The sequence below is a fragment of the Phyllostomus discolor genome, chromosome 2, assembly GCF_004126475.2.
Source record: "Phyllostomus discolor isolate MPI-MPIP mPhyDis1 chromosome 2, mPhyDis1.pri.v3, whole genome shotgun sequence".
Taxonomy (NCBI): domain Eukaryota; kingdom Metazoa; phylum Chordata; class Mammalia; order Chiroptera; family Phyllostomidae; genus Phyllostomus; species Phyllostomus discolor.
Window position 1 is genome coordinate 117,227,155 of NC_040904.2, and position 26,959 is coordinate 117,254,113.

The 26,959-nt window shown below is 37.5% G+C and overlaps 1 protein-coding gene across 1 annotated transcript in view; it reads right to left on the reverse strand.

Moving 5' to 3' along the window:
* BRCA2 (BRCA2 DNA repair associated) overlaps window positions 1-26,959 on the reverse strand; it is a 79,659-nt gene that overhangs the window by 21,365 nt on the left and 31,335 nt on the right. Inside the window, exons 13-20 of the mRNA XM_036018396.1 lie at window positions 16,123-16,192; window positions 12,391-12,824; window positions 11,780-11,961; window positions 10,236-10,423; window positions 6,625-6,795; window positions 5,767-6,121; window positions 1,144-1,299; window positions 896-1,040 (exon numbers count right to left, since the gene is read on the reverse strand). Of these exons, the coding sequence (XP_035874289.1) occupies window positions 896-1,040; window positions 1,144-1,299; window positions 5,767-6,121; window positions 6,625-6,795; window positions 10,236-10,423; window positions 11,780-11,961; window positions 12,391-12,824; window positions 16,123-16,192 (1,701 nt within the window). The remainder of the gene's footprint in view (window positions 1-895; window positions 1,041-1,143; window positions 1,300-5,766; window positions 6,122-6,624; window positions 6,796-10,235; window positions 10,424-11,779; window positions 11,962-12,390; window positions 12,825-16,122; window positions 16,193-26,959) is intronic.

A 26,959-nucleotide genomic window follows, 5' to 3' on the forward strand; every position in this document is an offset into this window, starting at 1 on the left:
TAGAGGTGCCAGAAGCGGAAGAAGAGTAAGAAATTGAAAACTATTTGAAAAAATAATGAAGGAGAAGTTCCCTAATCTGGCAAAGGAAATAGACTTCCAGGAAGTCCAGCAAACTCAGAGAGTCCCAAAGAAGTTGGACCCAAAAAGAAACACACCAAGGCACATCATAATTACATTACCCAAGATTAAAGATGAGGAATCTTAAAAGCAGCCAGAGAAAAGGAAAGGGTTACCTACCAAGGAGTTCCCATAAGACTATCAGCTGATTTCTCAAAAGAAATCTTACAGTCAAGAAGGAGCTGGAAACTATTCTAGTTCATGAAAGGCAAGGACCTACATGCAAGAATACTCTACCCAGCAAAGCTATCATTTAGAATGGGAGGGCAAATAAAATTTTTCCTAGATAAGGTAAAGTTAAAGGAGTTCATCATTACCAAACCCTTATTACATGAAATGTTAAAGGGACTTATCTAAGAAATAGATGATCAAAAGTAGAACAGTAAAATGCAACTGATCCTAAAAAAAAAAACCAAAAGCATAAACAAACTAAGCAAACAACTAGAACAGAAACAGAATCACAGAAATGGAAATCACATGGAGGGTTATTAGTGGGGAGGAAGAGGGAGAAGAATGGGGGGAAAAGGTAGAGAATAAGAAGCATAAGTGGTAGGTCCAAAATAGACAGGGGGAGGTTAAAAAAATGGGACAACTGTAATAGCACAGTCAATAAAATATATTAAAAAATAAATTAAAAACATTGATTCAGAATTAGAAGAAATCTATTACTTAAACACAATTTACCTGATTACAAAATTTAAATTAGAAGCCTCCAAAACCTCTAATAAAAAAAACTTGTTTTCATATAAATAAACTTGTAATGTACAACTCATTTTACCTTCATGCTCTTCAAATTCTGCTTGAATTTTAGTGAATAAGCCTTCTAGTTTCCTTTGTTGGGCTTCTACATATTTAGCTGCTTCCTTTTCTTCTTCTCTTTCATTGCGAAATATGTATAATCCAGATGATGTCTTCTCCATCCACTGTAATAATGCATCAAACAGAAATACACATTAAGGAGCAATCATTCAAATTAACTGTCTCAAAAGAGAGAAATACAGAGTAAGTTTCAAGAATAAGTCATACCTGCATAGGGTATATTCTTTGAATAACTATATCAACACAACCAACATTTCCCCCATCACTGAAAAGTGATGACAAGGGCAGAGAAAAAGGTCTAGGGTCCGGAGAGAATCCAAGCTTGGCATACCAGCAAGCAGGCCGAGTACTGTTAGCAGAAATCTGAATAAATTAAGGAATACATCAATTTATAAGTTCAGTAAATATATTCAGCTCTATTTCAGACTTCATACGGTTTTCATTCTTTTAGGACTTTAAAAATATTCACTTTAAAAAGTGTCATGAAGTAAGAAAGTGATTAAGTAGAAAAATTGTACAAAAGTAAAAATACTTTCAAAATATAGTATCCTAAAAATTGTTCAAGAAACAGACTCAGATGAGAGAACAAACTGAAGGTCACCAGAGAAGAGGTGGGCTAGGGGCCTGGGTGAAAAAGGGGAAGGGATTAAGAGGTATAAAGTGGCAGTTACAAAATAGTCACGGAAGTGGGAAGTATAGGATAGGGAATATACTCAATAATAGTGTAGTAACTATATATGGTACCAGATAGATACTGGAAATATTGGGGAGACCACTTTGTGAAGTGTACAGCACAATGCTGTACACCTGACACTAATACAGTATTGAATGTCAACTATAATTTTAAAGTTGTTAAAAAAAAATTTTTTTTAAGAGACTGAACAGTGGAAAGAGGGAAACCTATTGTACAATGGCCAGGGAGTGCAGAGCAGGGTTAAGGGAGGCTTTTTTTTCTTTTTAGGTTGAGAAAGACCTGTGGGTGTCTGAAAGCTGAGGATGATTGGTGCTGCCAACAGACAGTGGGCTGGTGGTGAAAACACTCTAAAAGTCATTGTGGTGATGGCTGTGTAACTCTGTGACCATGGAATTATCACTTTCCTTGGGTGAATTGCATGGTTTGTGAATTGTCTCAATAAAGCTGTTGAAAAAAAATTGTTCATACTGCTCTAAAGTCTTAATGTCATGTAAATATGACTAGGCACACCTCATTTCATTGCAGTATGCTTTATTACACTTCACAGATATTGTATATATTTTATAAACTGAAGGCTGGTGGCAACCCTGCATCAAGTAAGTTTATCAGCACCATTTTTCCAGCAGCATTTGCTCACTTTGTGCCTTTGTCACATTTTGGTAATTCGCACAGTATTTTAAAGAAATTTTTTGCATTTTTATTATGGTATGGTGATCTATGATCAGTGATCTTTGAGAAATTATTTGTGAAAGGAAGAGTCCATCCATGCAGCAAATGTCACTGTTGTCTCATTTGAAGAAACTGTCACAGCCACCCCAGCCTTCAGCAACAACCACCTTATCAATCAGCAGCCATCAGTGTCAAGGCAAGACCCTCTCCACCAGTAAAAAGACTTGTTGAAGCCTCAGATGATGGTCAGCGTTTTTAGGACATAAGGTATTTTTTAATTAAGGTATGCACGTTGTTGTTTTAGACATGATGCTATTGCAAACTGAATAGGCTATAGCAGCAATTTTCAACCGCTGCCACAGCCACAAGAGGCACAGTGGTGTGACACAAGAATTTTTAAAACATCCAATATCTGACTACATACAAAAAGGCACTGAATTCTTTTCTTTCAGACTGTCAAATAAAAAAAAATGACAATAGCTAACGTAACAATAGCCATCTGATGTGAATGAATCAAAGTCATACCAATTTTGCCCTGGCTGGTGTGGCTCAGTCAGTTGGAGTGTCATCCCAATAACTAAAAGGTTGAGGGTTTGATTCCTGGTCAGAGCACATGCCTGGGTTGTGGGTTTGATCCCCAGTCTTGGTGCATGTATGAGGCAACAGATCAATGCTTTGCATTGATGTTTCCCTCCCTCTCTTCCCCTCTTCTTTCCCTTCTCTTTAAAAGCAATGAAAAAAAATGTCCTCAGATGAGGATCAAAATAAAAATTATACTTTTTTTGGTTAGATTGACAAAAAGTATATGTTTCTTGGTGTGCTACAGAATTTTAGTAATTAGTTTATGTGTACCATGAGATGAAAAAGGTTGAAAATCACTGGACTACAAGTAAACAACTTTTATATGCAACGGGGAACCAAAATATTCATGTGACTTGTGTTATTGAGATATTTGTTGTATCGTGGTGGTCTGGAACCTAACCCATATTAAAATCTTGGAAGTATGCCTGTATTAGAAAATTAATAAAACAGAATTCAATTTAAACATGATGAGTTAAAATATACTTATTTACCTGGGCTTCCTCAAAAAAACCTACAAGGACGAAGAACTAGAAGGGACAGTAGATGAGATAATTACCAAAATTTTGGAAGTTAATCATTTGTTGGACAAGTGGTACATAATAAAGCAGCTCAAGAATAATTCCAGTTAATAAAAATAGCAAACATTCATAGAGCAGTTACTGTGGTGCCTGGTACAGTGTTAGTACTTGACATATATTAATATTTAATCTTCACAACAACTCTAAGACTTACTCCCTTTTTACAGGTGACAAAACTTAAGTATAAGAGAAATTACATAACCTACCCAAGGTTATTCAGCTAGCACACTTGTTATTATGAAGCCAATATGAAACAAAATAATTTAAGAAAACTGAAGACAACAGGTACCTCTGTAGGCAGGAGCTGAAAACAGGAGGAAGGTAATTAAAACCTCAGTTACCAAGCAACCTGGTGACTGTTTTTTCCTCCTCTGGACAAAAAAAGAACTCCGGAGAGTTTACTTTCTGAAGAGACTGAGCCACACATGTCCTGGACTCTGGACCACCAGGCAGATGTAGCTAGGGTGCAAGTGAGATGCTATATTGAAAACAAAAAAGCAACAAAAACCCATATGCTGCAAAGGAATTCCCCTTTAGTTTCTTTACTCTGTTCAGCTCTCAGAATAGTCACTGATGTTTGAGGGTCTCCTAATGAAAAAAAATCAAATCCCTGTTTTACCACCCGACAGGTTGACAAGCCCCACCTCACATAGAGCTTCTAATCAGCTCATTAGTGCCCCACTCTTGAAGAGGAAAGAACAACCAACAATTATCAGTTGAGGAAAGTATCCAACCTGAGATCCAAACAAGAAAGGAGGTTCTCATAGAAAAAACAAAACAAAACAAAACAAAACACATGGAGCATAAAAAACTAAAATAAATCAAAACATTAATCACTTTAGAAAGATGAGAAAATGCTGTATACATGGAACAAGAACCAGATGTCATAAAAAAGAAAAAAAATTAAGAAATAATAATGGTCTCTTGAAAATTAAACATTATGCCAACAAGCACAGATTCACTTTAGGGATTAAAAGGGAAAATTAAGAACTAGAAATTGGTGGGGAGAAGACAACAAAATGGAAGATAGGAGGAAAAAGACAAGAAAATTAGAGGATCAATCTAAGAGGCCTAGTGCCTAAATATTCCGAATTTTAAAAAATGAAGAGAGAAAGCTGGAAAGGAAGAAATGATCAAAGAACTACCTCAAGAAACTTTCCCAGAACTCAATGAAGGACATATGTTATAGACTAATTGCCACTGTGTAACCAGGACAATGATTAAAAAGTAAGGCCGGCACCAAAGTACATTATTATGAAATTTCAGAATACTGGAGACAAATGATGTTGAAATGTCTTAGAAAAAGATCCCATAGTGAAGGACTGGGAATAAGAATAGCATAAATGCAGTAGAAGCTGCAACTAGAAGCAACAAGTTAATAGAGGAAATGTCTTCAAAATTATTCTAAATAAATTATCTGAACCTCAAAGTCTACATTTGCCCAACCTTACAATATGATTAACCAGGCACACAATCCCTTTCTCAAGAAGCCTCTGGAGGTTGTGTGCCCTTAAAACTAAAGAATAAATCTAGAAAGATATGAAATTCAGAAAATTCTACTGACACAGAAAGAGGTGAAAATACTGTCCAGGATGATACCTGTGTAGCTTATATAGAAAATCACCACTTTAGGATAAAGCGGGAATATGGAGAGGTACAAGGATCTCCAAGAAAAAGAAATGGACCTGAAAAAGGTTATTTTAAAGCACTGAGATGAGTTTTATGTAACCCCTGTGTGTGAATGAGTTGGTGGTAAGGACTCAGAAAATTAAGGAGGGAAAAGAAAAGGCAACACAGTAACTCTGGGGAAAGCAGTAAGTTGTTAAAAAGGAAATATAATCATATATATATTATATGCTGAGTCGCAAAAAGTATTTTTCATAGTCATTATAACGTAAACATTGAATATACACTTCAGCCCTCTTTCACACCAGGGAGCTAATATAAGTCAATGTCTAAACTGAAGGAGAGAAGAAGACATAGCATATAAGCCAAGAAAGAGCCATGGGATTTGCAGTGGTTGCCTTTGTGGGGCCTGAATAGGGAGGTCAAGGAGGGCTGCATCAGTGACTGCTTTTTGGGGGGTCTTAAGTCTTATATAGTCACATGCAGCTTAATGACGGGTATACATTCTGAGAAGTATGTCTGAGGAAACTGTTGCTTACATTGAGATTAGAGTACATTTTTTAAAAACAGAATATCCTTAATAGGCATAAGTATATTTAAAATTTTAAATGTAAAACCTTTCTAAAATTTAACTGAATCACTGACTGATTTTTATCAAGAGAGTGCATTAATTTAACATACCTTTAATCTAAGAGATTCTGGGGCTTCGAGAGGTGAACAGGCATCAGGAGAGCCTACCAGTTCTGCTCCATGAGTGATGATCTTCTGACCAACAGCCAATCTACCCTTCTGTACGAGAGCCGAGAGGGAAGGGTCCAGCTGGGCCTTCACAGCGTACCATCCGTCTGTCAGTTCCACAGTGGCTGTTTTGCTGGTATCCACATCACCAGTTTTATTGCTAGAAGTTTTAGGTAAACTTGAACTTGGTAAAAGTATTTCAGAAACACAGAAAACAAGGGTTTTTGCAGCTGTGTCATCCCTTTCCATTATCTTTTTTATAGCTGATCTTTGACTTCTATCAATTTCCACATCATATCTAAAAAGAAAAATGCATTATTTTAGAAATTGTGAGTCTATAATTTCAATGTAAAAACAGTCATCTAATAATTGATGATAAAAATGTAGTACTTTTATTGAAGAAATACTGAAATAGAAGAGAATTTAAAATTTAGTAGCTAGCAGTATACTGTTTTATACTATTAAAATATCAATTAAATATTAAAACCCCCCAAATGCGAAAATGCTTTATTAGCAATTCGCAAATAGTAGATCAAATTAGAAATTCAATCCTTCTCATATGCCAAGAAGTGAAGGAGGGGGTGGGGGAAGAGGGAAGTAAAAGTGTATGAATGTGTGATTTCTCTTAGGTGGGCCCAGGGAGATGACAAGAGAACTACTCCATACAACTGAACACCAGTGTGCTATGGCAAGTTCACCACCCACTGGCCCACGTACCTTTATGGCATGAAGTCACAGACTGCATAGAAGTATGAATCATACTGCAGCATATGAGCACATAATGCAACGCTTTAAACTTACCTGTATTTTAGCTGAAGAAGCACCCTTTCTGGGTTCAAGCATCTAGCAGCAAATTGCTTAGGAAAGGCAAATTCCATAGCTGCCAGTTTCCATACAATCCACCTATAGTGATTATAGACCCAATCTCTAGAAATAAGCTTCGGATCCACACCTGGGGTGTCACATAGAGCCCTGAAAAAAGTGCAATAATATAGTAAAAAACACATAAGATAATTTTAAATTCAGTAACCATGACTATTCTTTGCAAAAACATATACTATGTGAGAACATTCAATAAATTTCTGAGTTAATGTATAATCAATAAGCAACGTAACTAGAAAATGATTTGACATGTATGAAAATATAATACAAATCCACTTAACATATTAGTCAATACAATTATTTCAACTGGAAAATGAGATCCTTAATTTCAAATAATTATATTTGGGATTACTTTTCATCTTAAAGAGACTGTTTAGAAATCATGTAAGAACTTCTTCTCTAGTCCTGGTGTTCCCCTCTCTACTCAAATCTCAAACTCTTCTTCCTTTCCCATTCTTACTCTTAGTACTAAGGAGGCAGAAATAATCAAAAGAGAATTTTCATAAGCTTCCACTCTCACATATAACAACCCACCAGCATCTGTACCCTTCACTTTGTCCTTTTCTGCCATTTGTGCCCAAGCTCCCAACCTTTCGTGCCTAGTCAAGGACACTGACCTAGAAATGCTCCTTTCTCCCTTGCATCATCTATTTCACTACCCTCTACTGGACGATTTCCAGCAGAAAAAAATACTGTTTCTCCCTTAAAACAAATAAACACAACAAAACTGACACCCTCTGATCCTACTTCCTTCTCCAGATACTGCCCTTTTTCTCTGCTTCTCTTTTAGGCAATGCCTGAAAAAACAACTACATTCTCTCTCTCTCCAACTCCTCTACCTCCACTGCCCTTTTTATTGCATTCTGATCAAGCTTTTGCTCCACCAAATTACTGTATTATTTTATTAAGATTAGTGATGACCTCCATGTTGCTAAACCCAGCTATCAATTCTCAGTCCCCATTTCACTTCATCTACTAGCAGCACTGACATAGCCCGTTATTCTCTATTCCCCAAAGTTCCATCTCCACTTGGCTTGTAACACCACATTCTTTGGCATTTATTTCTAACTGTGGTTGCTCTTTCTACATCTCTTTTCCATGGCTTTAAATGACATCTATACCCTGATCATTCTCAAATTGATTTCTTTGGCCTATACTTTATCTATGAACTCCAACTGCCTACTCAACATCTCTCCCTGCATGTCTACTGATAACCTTAACTTCAAATGTCCCAAACTGAACTCTCAATTTCCCTTCCATCCTTGGTCTTCTCAATTTTATGTACGTGGTAACTATCCTTCCAACTGCTGCCAAAATCTTTTGGAGCCATCTTTACTCTCCTCTTTATCTCACACTCCTTATCCAATCCTTGAGCATTTGCTTCAAGGATTGAAGCAAACCTTCAATCCTTCAAAACAAACCAGAATCCAACTGCTTTTTACTAATTCAATTGTACCTACTTGGTCCAAGCAAATATTTCTCACCCGGATTAGTGCAAAAGCTTCCTAAGTAGTCTCTCTGTCTCCACCCTTATTTTTCCCTACTTTCTGATCCTAACAAGTAGCCAGAGTCATTCTTCAAAAAATAAGCTAGATCATGTCACCTTCTGCTTTAAACATTCTAAGTGAAAATGATTACTCAGGTAAAAGCCAACGTTCTTACGAAGATCTATAAGGTCCTACCCTTCTATCTCATCTACCATAGCTTCTGTTACCCAGTCTTCTCCAGCTACATTAACCTTCCTCCTATTGCATGCTGCCCCGTAGAATCTGGATCCTGTCCCCACACAGTCCTATGCTCATTCCCTTGACCTCCTTCAGGTCACTGATAAGAATGTCACAGACCCAGTGAAGCCTTCTGACACTTAATCTATTTAAGAAACTGTACCTCTCCTCACCTAACTTTCCCTAACCCTGCTTTCCAGCTTTATATTCATAGTATTTATTACATTCTAATATAGTATACATACAATTTACTTACTTTTTTAACCTTCACCAGGGGATATGTTTTTTCATCAATTTTAGAAAGATGAGAGAGAGAGAGAGAGAGAGAGAGAGCGAGAAACATTGAATGATTGCCTCCCATAAGCACCCAACTGGGGATGGAACTCACAACTTCAGTTTGTGCCCTGATGGGGGATGGAACACCAACCATTTTGGTGCACGGGATCTTGCTCCAACCAACTAAGCCCCTGGCCACGGCCAATTTACTGTTTTGTTTTGTTTTTTAATCTTCTTTCCCCACTCTAGACTGCTCAACTGGAATGTTTGCCTTTTAGGGAAGATTATTTTGTTGTTCTTATTCCTAATAGGATAGTATCTGGCATATAGTAGGTACTAAATAAATATTTACTGAATGATCCATAAACAACCTGAGTTTCAACACTCAAACATTATGAATCTTGCCCACCTGATTACAGGGTCATTACTCTTAACCTCTACACAATGCAGTTTACTTAACACAACAAAATACTACAACTGTGTACCATACTTCTCCAACTAGAATCCATAGCAGATATGTTATATGAGATAAGTGCAAGATGTAAATAACATTCTTTTTTTAAAATAACATAAAAGTAACAAACAAAACATAACATTCCAATAGCTTAAAATACATAACAAAAATTTAAGAAAAAATGTTTTATCACTCCCCAAAACTTTAAAATTTAGAAAGGTGTATAGCGATATTAAAAAATAAGAGCACTACAGAAAAGCTTCCCATCTCTTGCCACTGGCATGAGGTAATACATCTCTGAGAGCAAAAGCTTTAAATTATGCTTATATAAACATTAGAATCAAAGGAAGTTATATAGTTTCTAAATTGTTGATTTTGAGGGCATTGGTGTTTACTAACTTTTGGCATTTACTGATATTTGGGTACTTACATTTAATTTTTAGTATTTCTATTTCATATTTATTGAAATATACAATGAAAAAGAATATGACATAATTGTATGTATGTGGGGGTCTATAATAAGGACAATTCAAGTTTTTATCAGTCTTTATTTTGTAAATGCGTAAGTGTCCCAATTTAAGAAAAGACAATTCATTAAATCCTAAGACAAAGTATAATTTACTTTTTAAAGTATTTCAACATGCCCTGGCTGGTGTAGGTCAGTTCCATGGAATGTTGACCTGTAACTGAAGGGCTGGGGGTTTGATTCCCAGTCAGGGCATGTGCCTGGGTTGTGGGTTCAATCCCTGGTCCGGGTGTGTGTAGCAGGTGAACAATCAATGTTTCTCTCTCACAGTGATATTTCTGTTTCTCCTTTCCTCTCTTCCTTCTCCTTTCCTCTCTAAAAGCAATGATGGAATGTCCTTGGGTGACAATTTAAAAAAAAAAAAAAGATTTCAACAGAATGTAAATTGAACCATAATGCATTTAAAATGATTCAGTATATCAAAATTTGATTCCTGGACAACTTTTTAAGCTCTAGATAGATTAGGAAAGAGAAAAAAGAGGAACTTTGTGAGGAAGAGGGATGATAGAGTATGTAAAAGTTAACACAGATCTCTTTTTACATACAGTACCTATAAAATTCTTCTTTTCCAGCCTTCCCATCATTGGAGGGTATGAGCCATCCACCATCAGCCAACTGTGCTCCCTTTCCAGCCCCTGCACCTTCTTTACCAAAATAATCTTGAATGTGGAACTGAAAAGACTCTGCATTTTTGCTGTTAATTTTTATGCAATGTTTAGAGACGCCATACATATATAGCTGCACAAAATAATAGAAAAATCTGATAATGAATGAAAAACAAAATCAAATAAAACAATGTTTTATAGAATAAAAACAATTTTAAGAGACCAAAACTGAATTTACCCAAAAATTTTCATTTAAATATTAATCACTATTAAAACGTTTAACTTATCTACTAGAAGCTAAAATGCTGATGTACTATAAATGACCCATGCATTAGAGAGTCTGTTGCACCTTTTTCATACCCCTGAGTATACTTCTCTGGATAGATCTGCCATTGGAAGTCATTGCGGGGATAAAAAAAAGAAACAATGTTTTACAAAAACTTTTAAGTCCAAAAATTTAGAAGAGAGAGAGCAGTAAAAAGTGTAAGTTTTTCAGGGAGTCTGACCTCAGGAGGTCATATTTCTACACTGCCTAACCTAGTTTCAAGGTACTTACTTTTATCCCAGAGGCCTGACCCCAGAGTATCTTTTCCTTTGTTCAGACTTTACTCTGGAGTCAGACTCCTTGCTTTGGAACTGTGGCTCTTCTACTTGCTGATTATGTGACTTTGGGGCAGTTACTTAACCTTCTCTGTGCTCCCATTTATAAAACGATGAACAAAAAAATGGTGACTTTATTTTAGATACTTGTGAAGGTTAAATGAGATATAAGCAGCAAGCACAGATCTTAGAAGAGTGCCTAGCACATAAAAAATATTCAATAAATATTATCTATTAATATTATCAATATTATTTTCACTTCTCTGGTGCCTAAAATGATAACTAGATAGTACTGGCTTAATAAGAATCCTCTTTTTAAAATGTGACTAGTTCTTAGTGGGCTCAGGACTATGAATTATTCAAAATTTAAATTCAGTTAAGATTACTTTCCTCTAACCCCTAGCCAAGAGCACTCATAATAATAAAATACATTTTGAAAAGAGAAGAGAAATACTAATTCTGAAGCACAGATCACTTTGTAGGATTAAGGCACCAGGGGAGAAGGCAGTCCCTGTAGGTGGATTAGGAAACACGATGATTTCTTTCATCCTGATTCAATTGGTTCTTTCTTTCAACAGAACAATTTGGAGCCCTGGCTGGTGTGGCTCAGTGGACTGAATGCCAGACTGGGAAGCAAAGGGTCGCTGGCTCAATTTCCAATCAGGGCACATGCCTAGGTTGTGGGCCAGTTTCCCAGTAAGGGATATGTGAAAGGCAACCACACATTGGTGTTTCTCTCCCTGTCTTTCTCCTTCCCTTCCTCTCTGTCTAAAAATAAAAAAATAAAATCTTTAAAAAAAAATGAAAATAGAACAATCTGGAGGCACTAGTTAATAAAATAAGATTATACGTTATTATAAAAGCTATTAGTGTGCTTGACAAAGCATACCTGTTTATGGGAACATGCAGAAGGAACTTGGCCTTCTACTGCTGCTTTCAGAGAGATTCTTGGCATAGAGGATGTTTTTATAAGATACAGACTTCCTGGCTGTGGAAAAATATGTTGCCCATGTTTCTTTTTAATCCGCATATTCTGTATGTCTCTGGCATTCTGAAGATTTGCAACTAAATCTATTAAGGAATAAGTAATTAGCAAAAGAAAATATTGATATAAAATTTTAAAGCACAATCCTTGCTTTATAAAATTATATGTATCACCTAGCTCTACTTTTAAATATTCAGGAATTAAAAAAGTTTCAACTACTAAAGAATAGAAATAAGTCTATTATTTTCATTTCCGATTTGGAAGAAAATTAGTAGCCTGATAAAAAAATATATTCCAGTAATACTAGCCCTAGATTTTGTGTCCACAAGTAATTACCTTTGAAAGAAAATATTAGAATAATTTAAACCTAATCTTTGGGCTTGGAAAACTAGCATTAAAGAAGTTTTGAAATTATTAATCATCACAAATGGAGGGAAATCCTCAAAGCATTATTTAATCTAAGAAATATCTAACTGAAAGGCAAAAATATATCAACACAAATTTTCACACAATACCTAAATGTTTTTCTTCACACTTTGTGGAGATTATAGTTGCTACTTGATTGGAGTTATCTTTGTTAGACTGATGAATTTCATTGTCATTAATATTATTTTTACTACTACCAGAGCCATGTTCAACTATGTTTCTTTGTTTCTGTTTGTCTTCCTTTAAATTAGTATTGCCGCCAAGGCACTGATCATCTCTGTGAGAATGTGATTTAGCTTTACAAGGTGGGACAAAGACTCTTGTCAGTTTGCCTGTAGTCATTGAGTGTCTTCTTTTTTTATTTCTTGTGGCAGAAACCTTATAAAATGGCTCCCCCAAAACTGATAAATTGCTTGAAGAGTTTTCAAAAGTCAGTTGTTCATAAAAATGAGATTTGGACAGAAGTTCCTGACCAGGTTCAGTAAAATTTGGAGTCTGTATTTCTTGCCTTTCCTTAGTTGTGCTACAATGGGAAGAAAACATTTTATTAGTTACCAATAAATGTATACACATACACCCACAAGTTATGGGATATGCATTTTTTGGGGGAGACCCTCACTGCTATATGGTGATATTATTCTGGTAACTAACTATTCTGCATTTGCCATCCATAATAATACCACACTTTCCAAGTCTATCACAACTTCTCACATACTGACACCAGCCTTTGACTTTACCACCTACCTCCCATAATGAAAGAGTCTGTCAAACAGGGATCCTTGTGTCTATCTCCTCACTCACCTCTTTTACCAGAGAAAGTTACCCATCTTCTTTTTATGGCTAATGCCCTCACGTGTACTTCTGACCCCAAGTAATATCTTGGTCTTTCAGGAGCCCCATTCTTTCAGTCATTATTCTACTTCCTTCCTTTCTCTTTCTACCATCTGCTGATACTTTTTCTTAGTGCCCCTTTCATTTAGCCAGAAAGCCTTGCCCACTCTTTAAACACTTTGTCCTCAGCTTTGTCTCCCCCTCAAGATCATACTCACTGTTCCATACCCCTCATGCCTAACTTTCCTAAATAAGTAATCTAAACTAGCAATTTTCACTTCCTCAATTTCCATTCATTGAACTCTTAATTTCTCCTACTACTCTGTAGAAATTTTTCTCAATAAAGTTACTAATAACCTCCCAAATGCCAAAAAACAAATATTGCTTCATGTGTACACTCATTCTACTAGACCTTTGGCATTTGTGACAGTTGACTTTTTTCTTCTTAGAATTCTCACCACTAATATCTACACCACCATTGCCCCTTCATTTCTCTTTCTTTCTCTCTCCTTCCTTCCTTCCTTCCTTCCTTCCTTCCTTCCTTCCTTCCTTCCTTCCTTCCTTCCTTCCTCCCTCCCTCCCTCCCTCCCTCCCTCCCTCCCTCCCTCCCTCCCTCCCTTCCTTCTGTCTCCCTCTCTCTCTCTCCCTCTCTCTCTCTCTTTCTTTTGGCTGTTTTTTCTTTTTGATTCTTAAAAACATTCCTGTCTCCAAAGTTAGATTTCTTTCCTAGACACTTTCCTGGGCAAGGCCAGTCACACCCATTGCTTTAATTAACATCTACCTAACAATAAAAACATTAACTGTATCTCACGCCTGACTTTCCCCTAGTGTTAATCCTATACTTTGAACTGCATAAAGCACCAGACTGCCCTACCTTGCTTTTCTACACTCTTCTCAAACTCAACATGGCCAAAATTAAACTTATCATCTTCCTTAGCATACACATTCTTCCTAACTGGTATCTTTTGAAAACCCCATACTTCTTTTTACCCAAATTGAAACCGCTGGAACTTGAAGTTACCCTAGAACTAATTTAGTTATCCATTCATCTATCCTTCAAATATTTAATGAGGTCCTACTATGTGCCTACACTGTTCTGGCTGGGGGAATAAAATGAGAAAATAAAATCACAGAGTTTATATTCTTGTGGAGGGAAATAGACAAATATGTCATATGGTAGTAAATACTATGGAGATAAACCTTGTGGTAATTGGCACCTGAAAAAAAAAGTCTATACTCACACTTCTTTGATATATTGGTTAGTGTTAAGACTCTGGGGTAGAAATCATTTCCTCTCAGAATTTCAAAGGCATTGCTCTGCCTTATACATAGAATCTATAGTCTTCCAGCTCCCATTGTTAATGATGAGAGGATTTATACCATACGACTCTTAAAACTTTGTTTGAAACCTGATTTGGTTTTTTGCCTTTTGAAAAACTTTAGGTTCCTCTCTGCACCTAATGTTCAAAAATTTCACAAGGATTTCCCTTAGTGTGGGTCATTTTATTTATGTGCTCATTCTGAGGACCCTTTTAACCAAGGAAACTCATGTCCTTTAGTAGTGGTAAAATAAATTCTTTGAAAATTTCTCTCATTTCTCTTGTTCCTTCTTTCTCAAACTTCAAAATTTCAGATTTTTCTGATTATCTTTTCAGTACTTTCTTCATCTCTTTATCTTTTTGTTCTACTTATGGCAATGCTCATAACTTTGATCTTCTGTTACTTCTAATTTATTTGTGCTATCATATTTTTAATTTCTAAGAGCTCTTTAGTACATATTTTAAGGATGCAGTATGTTCTCTTTCCTGAGAATATTAGTAAGTTTTTAAAAAGTTTTCTTCTCCTTGCAGTCTACACCCTCTAAATTCCATATCCCCCCCACCCCCCGCCCACCCTTCTTCCCTCCCTCCCTCCCTCTTTCCCTTCCTTTGTGCTTTGGACACTATCTTTCATACAGGCTTTCTTCCAGGGACAGGTATTTCTTGATTAGCTCTTCTTATTTCAGTTGGCACTGAAGAGCCAACTGAAAGCTGTGTGCTGGTGGGCTTGTCCATTGTTGACTTCCCTGTCCGGTGATACGGCTATGCTGTTGCAACTGTCAGTATTTTCACTTTGGTCTACTAAGCTGGTCATATTCCCCAGAAAAAAACCTTCTAGTCTTCTACCTAGAGGCTTGGCTGTCAGCAATGGAAGCCAAGTATGGGAAGGAGGTCAGCGAGTGTCACTGTTTGATATAGAGATTTTTACTTAATCTCTGCGTTCAGTACCCTCCCACCACCCCATCCCCAATTCAGAATCCCTCCAATTCCTCTTCTCCAGAGAATAACCTTCTGGAAGAGGGATAACTGCCTATCTGCAATGGAGGAAGGGATATGGATGTTTCTTAAACAGATTTTCAATGAATCTTTCTATTTTCTACTTCACCTTTAGTTCGTGTTGCTGACAACCCGAGTCTCTTCCAAGTTCTTTATAAAAAATTAAATTGAGTAAGTAGCTTCTCTACTGGCTCTAATGTCAGACTTGGGCTTTCTAAATCTTTCAGCTGTTTTAGCTTCCAAAATTGTTTTGTTCCTCCTTATCATTGTCCTTGTGGATTTATACATTCAAAAAAAAAAACTCAGTAATTTTAGTAGGATTTTAGAGGAGAGATAAAATATTTTCTATGTATCCTATCTTTTGATAATGGATTTTGAGTAACTTTCTTGACCCCACTTAATCTCAGAACCCCAGTACCTCAGCCATAAAAAGGGCATAAAATCTGTTTAACTATAAAGTTATAACTCTAAACAAAAAATAAGCTGATATATGGACAGCACTATACAATATGAGCCAAGTACACAATAATTTAACCCTGATACAGGCCTTCAAAATGAAAGTATTAACTACTGTATGCATGTTAGTGCCATTGTACTTATAAATATTTATGTAAAAAACCCATACATTTTCTACAATGTATTAGTAGAACTTAAAAAAATTTAAACATGTCTTACCAACAAGGTCCACAGATAACTGGCTCTACAGAAATGTGATGCATAAACAATCTTCTATCTTTAATTGTGCCTAGAAAAAGTTATTTTACATTATATCTTAATAAAAATGCATTTCATGTTAGATATTAATGAAAGTCTAATAGGAGATTTTATTTCCTGTATCTACTTATTACGTATTATTGTAAATATTTACACACAAAATTTGATATGATTAAAAGCTTTAACATTTACAATGGATATAATAGATGCTCAGTAAATAACTACCAAAAGACATATTTGATTCATACATTGATGACTATATTCCAAATAACAGTACAAACATATAGAAGAAAAAAGTATGAAGTTAGCTGATGTTAATCATAACTGAAAGGTGTTAGCTCATTGCCAATGCAAATATCAAATTTAAGAGTTAGTTTTGTAAAGGATTAGAAGCTAAACTTCAGATATTATTTATTCTCAGTGTGTAATTTGTACTTCTTATATCTCCTACTAGTCCATTGGGAGGGGACTAGTTGAAAAAACTAGAGCCACGTGATCAAGTATTACACAATCATGAAAAGAATGAGGAAGAGCTCTACATTCTTATTAGAAATGATGTCCAGATATGTTCTAAAGTAAACAATACCAACAAAGAAGGTATAAAACATAGTATAACATCCTGATACCTTGTAAGAAAGAAAAATGAGTGTGTATATATATTAAAACTATTATATATGTGTATACTGTAAGACAATGGATCTCAAATGGTAATCCCTGGGGGAACCCATAACTCTCCTATGGAACACAAGCTGTGAAAACTAATAATAATAATAATAATAATAATGGCAGTGGTAGTAGTATATGTCATGTCTTTCTTTTCTAAAATATATTTTATTGATTATGCTATTACAGCTATCCCTTTTTTTTCTCCCCTTTCTTCCCCTCCCCCCTGCAGCTGCCCCACCAGCATTCCTCCCCCCTAATTCATATCCATGGGTCGTACATTTAAGTTCTTTGGCTTCTACATTTCCTATACTATTCTTAACCTCTCCCTGTCTATTGTGTACCTACCATTTGTGCTTCTTATTCCTGTATATTTTCCCCCATTCTCACCCTTCCCCCTCCACACTGATAATCCTCCAAGGGATATCCATTTCTGTGATTCTGTTCCTGTTCTAACTGTTTGCTTAGTTTGTTTTTGTTTATGATTTTTTTGGGTTCAGTTGTTGGTAGTTATGAGTTTGTTGTCATTTTACTGTTCATATTTTTTATCTTCTGTTTCTTAGATAAGACCCTTTAACATTTCATATAATAAAGACTTGGTGATGATGAACTCCTTTAACTTGACCTTATCTGGGAAGCAATTTATCTGCCCTCCCATTCTAAATGACAGCTTTGCTGAATAAAGTAATCTTGGATGTATGTACCTGCCTTTCATGACTTTGAATACTTCTTTCCAGCCCTTTCTTGCCAGCTAAATCTCTTTTGAGAAATCAGCTGATAGTCTTATGGGAATTCCTTTATAGATAGCTGTCTCCTTTTCTTTTGCTGCTTTTAAGATTCTCTCCATATCTTTAATCTTGGGTAATATAATAATGAATTGCCTTGGTGTATGCTTCATTGGATCCAACTTCTTTGGGACTCTCTGGCCTTCCTGGAAATCTGTTTCCTTTGCCAGATGGGGGGAGTTCTCTTTCATTATTTTTCCAATTAGTTTTCAATTTCTTGTCTTCTGCTTCTGGCACCCCTATGATTCAAATGTTAAAATGTTTACAGGTGTCCCAGAGGTTCCTAAGCCTCTCCTCATGTTTTTGACTTCTTGTTTCTTCATTCTGCTCTGGTTGAATATTTATTTCTTCCTTATGCTCCAAACCATCGATTTTAGTACCAGTTTCCTTCCTGTCACTGTTGGTTCCCTGCATATTTTTCTTTATTTCACGTTGCACAGCCTTCACTTTATCCTCTATTTTGCAACCATACTCAACCATTTCTGTGAGCACCTTGATTACTAGTGTTTTGAACTATGCATCTGATAGGTTGACTATCTCTTCATTACTTAGTTCTGTTTCTGGACTTTGATCTGTTCTTTCATTTGGGCCATATTTTTTTCTGTCTCATTGTGCCTATTATGTTGTAAGGGGCAGAGCTTTAGGTATTTGACAGGGCAGAGCAACCCACATCCTGATTATGGCACTGCATGTAGGGGAGGAGCTGGAGAGGAAAGAATGGCTCTTGTTCGGCTCTCGGCTGACTTTCAGTCACTTCCCCACTACCCACAAGCAAACTGGCCCCTTCAGGTGCTGATTCTCAGGTAGATGGCTTTGTGTATGTTCTAGGACCCTGAGGGCCCTGGCAACAAACTGTCTTGTGAGACTGGGAGTTTCTCCCACCACCACAACCCAAACAGGTTTTTACAGCCAGAGGTTTTGAGGCTTTCTTTTCCTATGCTGAACCCTGGGTTGCACAGTCTTTCTTGCTTCCCAGTTATTCCTCCCAGTTTACCTGAATGCAAATTTGAGACCGCCCAGTCCTCCAGCCACTGCCTTACCGCATGTAATCTCTGCCCCAGCTGCCTGTCTCGACCTCTCCTACCAGTCTGGATGAATGTTTCTTCTTTAACTCACTTGGTTTTGGACTTCCATACAATTCAATTTTCTGGCAGCTCTGGTCTTTTGTTTTTAAATAATTTGTTGTCCTTCATTTGATTGTGCAAGGAGGCAAAGTGTGTCTACCGATGCCTTCATCTCGGCCTCGTATCTGTCTTTTTCACTTGACATTTGCACTATTGATGCATACGGTTGCAGATGTTGTACAATGATCAGCTCAAGGCCATGCATTTATGTTCACATAATTCTATTTTTACATAAAACAATAACCAAAAAAAATGTTATTCAGACTTGGATATTCAGTGAGTTTGTCACCACAAGTAAAAGAAGTAGCATTATTGACCTCCGGCAAGATGGAGGAATAGGTGGACGCACCGTACCTCCTCGCACAACCAAGATTAGAAAAACAATAACTTACAACAATAATTAACACTCAGAATAACACCCAGATCCGGCGGAGGATTTATCTGAATGGAAGTCGGGCAGTCAAGAAGTTAAAGTTGACACGTTCATCCGGACTGGTAGGAGAAGACGAGCCGGGCGGGCACGGAGCTGACTCGGGCACGTGGAGGTCGGGGAAAGTTTGGCGCGAAATCGGCGCAAAAGCCATCCGGGGCACAAGAACGCAGCGGTGATCCCTGAGTATGCAAGCTGCGGATGGCAGACCCAGAGGGGTAGCGATTGTGGACCAGGGCAGAACTCGCAGCCCAGGAGCCCAGAGAAGGTTCTGAGTCCAGGAGAACGGAACTATCGCCATTGTTTTCTCCTGCCCCGCTTCCACCCCACCCCCACAAATAACGTCACAATCTAGTGACTGGGGTGCCCAGCCCTGGTGAACACCTAAGGCTCCGCCCCCAACTGTAACAAGAGCAACCAGACTGGAAAAAAAAAAAAAAAAGGAGAGACAGGGGAAAAATATGTTTTCAACAGAGCAGATCAGTCCCCCAGGACTCATCCTTTTGAGCGACCAAGAAATAGCCAATCTATCAGATGCGCAGTTCAAAACACTGGTGATCAGAAAGCTCACGGAACTGGTTGATTTTGGATGCAATTTAGATGAAAGGATGCAGGTTACCATAAAAGAGATGCAGGAAGATACGCGGAGGAGAGCCAATAGTGAAAGGAAGGAATATGAGTCTCAAAACAATACAGTGGACCAGAAAGAAGATAGAATCAACCAAGCAGGAAAGCATGATGAAATAAGAATTCAAAAAATCGAGGAAAAGATTAAGAGCATCCAAGACACCTTTAAATGTTCCAATATCTGAATTATAGGGGTACCAGAATCAGAAGGGGAAAAGCAACAAATTGAGCATGTATTTGAACAAATAATAAAGGAGAACTTCTCCAATCTGGCAAAGGGAACAGTCTTCCAAGAAATCCAAGAAGCTCAGAGAGCCCCAAAGAAGTTGGACCCAAAAAGAAACACACCAAGGCACATCATAATTATATTAGCCAAGGTAAAAACAAAGGAGAGAATCCTAGAAGCAGCAAGAGATAAGGGGACAATAACCTACAAAGGAGTTCCCATCAGACTGTCAGCTGATTTCTCCAAAGAGACCTTACAGGCAAGAAGGGGCTGGAAAGAAATATTCCAAGTCATGAAAGACAAGGACCTATATCCCAGATTGCTCTATCCAGCAAAGCTCTCATTTAGAATGGAAGGGCAGATAAAGTGCTTCTCAGATAAGGTCAAGTTAAAGGAGTTCATCATCACCAAGCCCTTATTTTATGAAATGCTAAAGGGACTTATCTAAAAAAAGAAGATAAAGAAAAGACATGTATAGTAAAAGGACAGCAAACTCACAAATATTAACAACCACACCTAAAGCAAAACCAAAAGAAACGAAGCAAACAACTAGAACAGGAACAGAACCACAGAAATGGAGGGCACATGGAGGGTTAGCAGTGGAGTGGGAGGAGGAGAGAGGGGGAAAAGGTATAGAGAATAAGTAGCATAGAATGTAGGTGGAAAATAGATAGGGGGAGGGCAAGAATAGTATGGGAAATGTAGAAACTAAAGAACTCGTAAGTACGACACATGGACATGAACTAAAGGGGGGAAATGTGGGTGGGAGGGGGGTACAGGGGGGAGGGGAAGGAAGGGGGGAAATGGGACAACTGTAATAGCATAATCAATAAAATATATTAAAAAAAAGAAGTAGCATTATTTGTTGTCAGTTACATTTTGTTTAAATGTAAGCTTTTAAACAAAAACTAGAATTTGGAAAGCATTTATCTGGCTCTGTTAGCCTGACAACTTCCCAATACTTAAAACTTTTCACATTAGATCAATGGTGATAAAAAGTGATTGCTCGATATTGTATAAAAAATATGGCAATATGTGGAAGAACTGCATAACTAAGTGGACTATTATTTTCAACATGACCAATGCACAATGTTACAAATAAGAATTTTTCAGTCTCGATTTTTAACATGGTAAATACAAGTAAATATAATTCACATGCACAAAGGTTCTTCAATACTCAATAATTTTTAACAGTATAAAAAGGATTCCAGCCAAAATGGAGGCATAAGTAGGCACACTTTGTCTCCTCTCACAACCATAAAAACAATCACAACTAACCTCAAAACACAAAACCAGAACTGCCACAAAATCAAACTGTATGGAAGTATAACAACTAAGATTTAAAGAAGAAACATTCATCCAGACAGGCAGGAGAGGTGGAGACAAGGAGCCACAGCACTGTGGTGGCAGTGGCAAGGTGGCCGAGGTGGTGGCCAGTGGAACAGCTGGTCTGAAACTCACATGTGGTGGATAAAAACTAGGAGGGACATCTGGGGAACTAGCAATCCCAGCCTAAGGCCAGACCATACAACTCAGGTTTCTAGTGCCTGGAGTAGTCTTAAAACTTCTGGCTGTAAAACCCAGTAGGAGGTGGGATTATGGAAGAAACTGCCAGGCTCTCAGGACATTCCCTTTAAAGGGCCCCCAAGGTCCTAAAACATTTGCAAACCCATCCACTCTGGAAACTACCACCAGGGCAACAGCTAGAGGAGCACCACTCACATACAGAAAGTGGATAAAATGACTAAAAATAGGCGAGTGCTGAGCAAGTGGCACTGTTCCCTCTCTAACCTTTTCCTTACATACAATGTCCTAACATACAAGTGGTGAAGAGGGTTGTCCTCCCCTGGCGAATACCTAAGGCTCTGTCCCTTAAAATTTAACAGGTGAGCCAACACAGAGAGTCAAAGCAGCTCTATGTAATACACAGATTAAACACAGGGACGCTGCTAAGTTGAGGAGACAAAGAAATATGACTTAAATGAAAGAACAGATCAAAACTCCAGAAAAAGAACTAAGCAAAATGGAGACAGCTAGCCTGTCATATGCAGAGTTCAAAACACTGCTGATAAGGACACTCAGAGAAACTGAGTATGGCAAACACATAAGGGAAGAAATGAAGGCTACATAAATTGAAATAAAGAAAAATCTGGAGTTCTGGCCAAGATGGAGGCATAGGTAGAAACTCTTTGCTTCCTCACACAACCAAAAGGAGGATAACAACCAATCTAAAATCAGTAAACAACCAGAAGCACCAGAAAAATTAAACTGCATGGAACTCTGACAACCAAGGAATTAAAGAAAAAATCAATCAGAACAACCAGACCGGTAAGGTGGCAGACCATGGACCACCAGGCCAGCCGGCTGAGAAAAACCATGACAAGGCTGTGGACTGGCCGGCACGGCTGGCTGGCTGGCTGCGGACTGCATGGGTGGGGCTGCCTTAAGAGGAAAGTGGACTACAGTGGTTGCAACAGTGGGAGAAATTCCCCATCTCACAGGAGAGTCCCTTGGAAAGTACACTAGGGAGGAGTAGGCAAGTGGCATTGTTCTCTCTCTGGCCCCTCCCCTAGAGATAGCACCACAATGCTGTAAGGAGGCTTGCCACGCCCAGCTGAATACCTAAGGCCCTGCCCCCTTACAACCTATCAGCTGTGCCAACACAAAAAAATATGGCCCAAATGAAAGAATAGAGCAAAACTTCAAAAATAGAACTAAGCAATGAGGACATAGGCAACCTATCTGATGGAGAATTTAAAGACCCATTAATCAAAATGTTCCCAGAACTGTTTGAGCTTGGTTGAAAAATGAAAGAACAAATGAAATATACCCAAAATGAAATAAAGCAAAATATTCAAGGAACCAACAGTGACAGGAAGGAAACCAGGACTCAACGCAACGATTTGGGACAAAAGGAAAAAATAAACATCCAACAGGAATAGAATGAAGAAACAAGAAGTCAAAATAGTAAAGAGAGTCTTATAAACCTCTAGGACATGAAACATTCCAATATCCAAATAATAAGTGTGCCAGAAGGAGAAAACAACAGCAAGAAATTGAAAACTTATTTGAACAAATAATGAAGAAAAAGTTTCCCAATCTGGTGAAGGAAATAGACTTCCAGGAGGTCTAGAAAGCTCAGAGAGTCCCAAAGAAGTTGGACCCAAAGAGGAACACACCAAGGCACATCATCATTAAGTTACCCAAGATTAAAGACAAAGAGGAAATCCTAAGAGAAACAAGAGGAAATAAGACAGTTACCTACAAAGGAGTTCCTATAAGGTTATCAGCTGATTTCTCAAAAGAAACCTTGCAGGCAAGAAGGGGCTGGAAAGAAGTATTCTAAGTAGTGAAAGGCAAGGGCCTACAGCCAAGATTGCTCTATCCAGCAAAGCTTTCATTTAGAATGGAAGGGCAGATAAAGTGCTTCCCAGATAAGGTCAAGTTAAAGGAGGTCATCATCACCAATCCCTTATTATATGAAATGTTAAAGGGACTTATCTAAGAAAAAGAAGATAAAAAATATGAACAGTAAAATGACAACAAACTCACAACTATCAACAAATGACCTAAAAGAAAAGAAAAACAACGAAAACAAAAACTAAGCAAACAACTAGAACAAGAACAGAATCAGATAAATGGATATCACATGGAGGGATTTCAGTGGGGAGTGGAAGGGAAGAATAGTGGGGGAAAGATATAGGGAAGAAAGAGCATAATTAGAGGCACAAAATAGATGGGGAAAGATAAAAAATGATATAGGAAACAGAGGATTCAAAGAACTTATATGTACAACCCATGGACATGAACTAAGGAGGGGAATGCTGGAGAGTTGGGGGGCAGGATGGAGGCAGGATAAAGGGGGAAAATTGGGAAAACTGTAATAGCATAATCAATAAAAAATTGAAAAAATGTATAAATAATGAAGGCTAGAAACTTGAGCACTTTAGAGATTGTACCTAAGTGCACTGTGACACTGTGACATTTTTTATTAATCAAGCTATTACGATAATCATAAAAAAAATACATAGGGAAACAACAGTAAAGGAAAGGAAGCCAGGGTTCAATTCAATGATTTGGAACATAAGGAAGAAATAAACAGTCAACCAGTACAGAATGAAGAAATAAGAATTCAAAAAAAAAAAAAAGAGGAAGGAGTAAGACTCTGATACATTTATGAAAATGCCAACATCTGAATCATAGGGATGCCAAAAGGAAGAGGAACAGCAAGGAACTGAATACTTATTTGAAGAAATAATGAAAGAAAAGTTCCCTAATCTGGCAAAGGAATTAAACATACAAGTCCGGGAACCACACAGACGCCCAAATGAGTTGGACCCAAAGAGGACCACACCAAGAGAAAGTATAATTAAAATGCCAAATATTAAAGATAAGGAGAGAACCTTACAAGCAGCAAGAGAAAAGAAGAGAATTACTTACAAAGGAGTTCCCATAAGACTATCAGCTGATTTCTCAAAAGAAACCTTGCAGGCAAGAAGGAAATGGCAAGAAGTATTCAAAGTGATGAAAAGCAAGGACCTATGACCAAGCTTACTCTATCCAGGAAAACCATCATTTTGAATAGAAGGGCAAATAAAGTGCTTCCTAGACCAGGTAAAACTAAAGGAGTTTATCATCAACCAAGCCCTTATTATATGAAATGTTAAAGGGACTTATTTAAGAAAATAGAGGATCAAAACTATGAACAGTAAAATAACAACAAACTAACAACTATCAACAACTGAATCTAAAAAACAAAAACAAAAACAAACTAAGCAAACAACTACAACAGGAACAGAATCACAGACATGGAGATCATATGGAAGGATATCAGAGGGGAGGGGGAAGGAGGAGAATCAGGGAAATGGTACAGAGACTAAGAAACAGAATTGGGAAGAGAGGCAAGATGGTGGAGGAGTAATGTAAGCCACAATAACCTCCTCCCAGGACCAATCAGGAATTACAGCTAAATTGTGGAGAAATACCAGGACAAACAACTGAACAATAGCGAAACAGAAGCCTTAAACCTGAGATGGACAGAGGAACAATGTTCAGCACTAACTGACTGCACCTGCACAACAGCATAAAAGACATGGTGGGTGGAGTGACAATCAACCAGCTGGAGGGAAGGACCCACTGAAGAATGACTGAATAACAATAAAAATCCAATTATATTCAGTGAGCCAACATAAATGGCATAAAGGGCATTCCAAGACCATCAAATTCAGGAGATCAAGGATTCTGCACTACTGAATCTCACAGGTTGCCTACCACAGAAGTTCACACCACAAACTCAGGTAATTAAAACAGATCAATTTAAGTAGCAGAGGCAAACAAGAAGAGAATCACAAATAATGGGAAGACAAAGAATAAAACCCCAAATGAAAAGAAAGGAGGAATCCTCAGAAAGAGTGCTAAATGAAATAGAGGCAAGTCAACTATCAGATACTGAGTTCAAAACAACTGTTATAAAGAAGCTCCACCAGCTCAGTGCGAATTACCAAAAACTATAAGTGAAGACACAAGGAACTCATGGCAAATTACACCTCTGGAAAAGGACACAGAAACTATCAACAAAAGCCAAGAGGAAATGAAAATGCCAATTTCTGAATTGAAGACTACGGTAAAAGGAATCAAAAGCAGGCTTGATGAAGTAGAGATCAATCAGCAAGCTGGAGGATGATGTAGAAAAATACTCCCAGAAAGAGCAAGAAAAGGAAAAGAGGCTCAGAAAGGAATAAAGAGGGATTAAGGGAAATGCAGGACAATATGAAACATAATAATATCCATATAATAGGGATACCAGAAGGAGAAGAAGAGCAAGGAATAGAAAACTTGTTTGAAAAAGTAATGATGGAAAACTTCCCTAAATTGATGACAGAAAAAGTCACACAAATTCAGGAAACAGAGAGGGTCCCAATCAAGAGGAATCCAGAAAGGCCCTCTCCAGGACACATTATAATTAAATTGGCAAAAGACAAAAAAAGAACTTAAAGGCAGCAAGGGAGAAACAAGAAGTAACATTTGAGGGGCCCTCCAATTAGGCTAGCAGCAGACTTCTCAATGGAAATGCTCCAAACCAGAAGGGAATAGCAAGAAATATCCCAAGTAATGAGAACCAAAGGCCTGCAACCAAGACTACTCTACCCAGCAAGGCTCTCAATTAAAATGAAAGGCCAAATAAGGAGTTTCCCAGAAAAACAAGGATCAAACCAGTACTGCAAGATATGGTAAAGGGACTGCTTAATGAAGATGAAGAAAAAGAGTGAAAGACAGAGGAACACAGGTAAGAAGGGAGTAAAATGGCAGTAAATAAGTACCTATCAATAATAACCTTAAAAGTAAATGGATTAAATATGCCAATTAAAAGCCATAGGGTAGCTGAATGGATAAGAAATCATGACCCACACAAATGCTGCCTACGAGAGACCCGCCTCAGAAGAAAAGACTTACACACAGACTGAAAGTGAAGGGTTGGAAAAAACTACTCCAAGCAAATGCACAGGATAAAAAAGCCAGGGTCACAATACTCGTATCAGATAATTAGACTTCAAAACAAAGGCCATAAAAAGAGACCCAGAAGGACACTTCATAATACTCAAGGGAAGAATCCATGAACAAGACAGAACATTATAAATATATATGTACTCAACACAGGAGTACCCAAATATATATGGAAAATCTTGGAGAACTTCAAGAAAGATATAGACAGCAACACACATGTACTAGGAGATTTTAACACCCCACTGTCAAGAATGGATACATCTGCCAAACAAAATGTCAACAAGAATATTGAGGCATTGAACAATGCCAATCAAAGCGACTTAACTGATATATATAGAACCTTTCATCCCAAAGAAGCAAAATACACATTCTTTTCAAATGTATATGGAATATTTTTAACAAAGCAAGGCTCAACAAATTCAAGATAATTGAAATCATA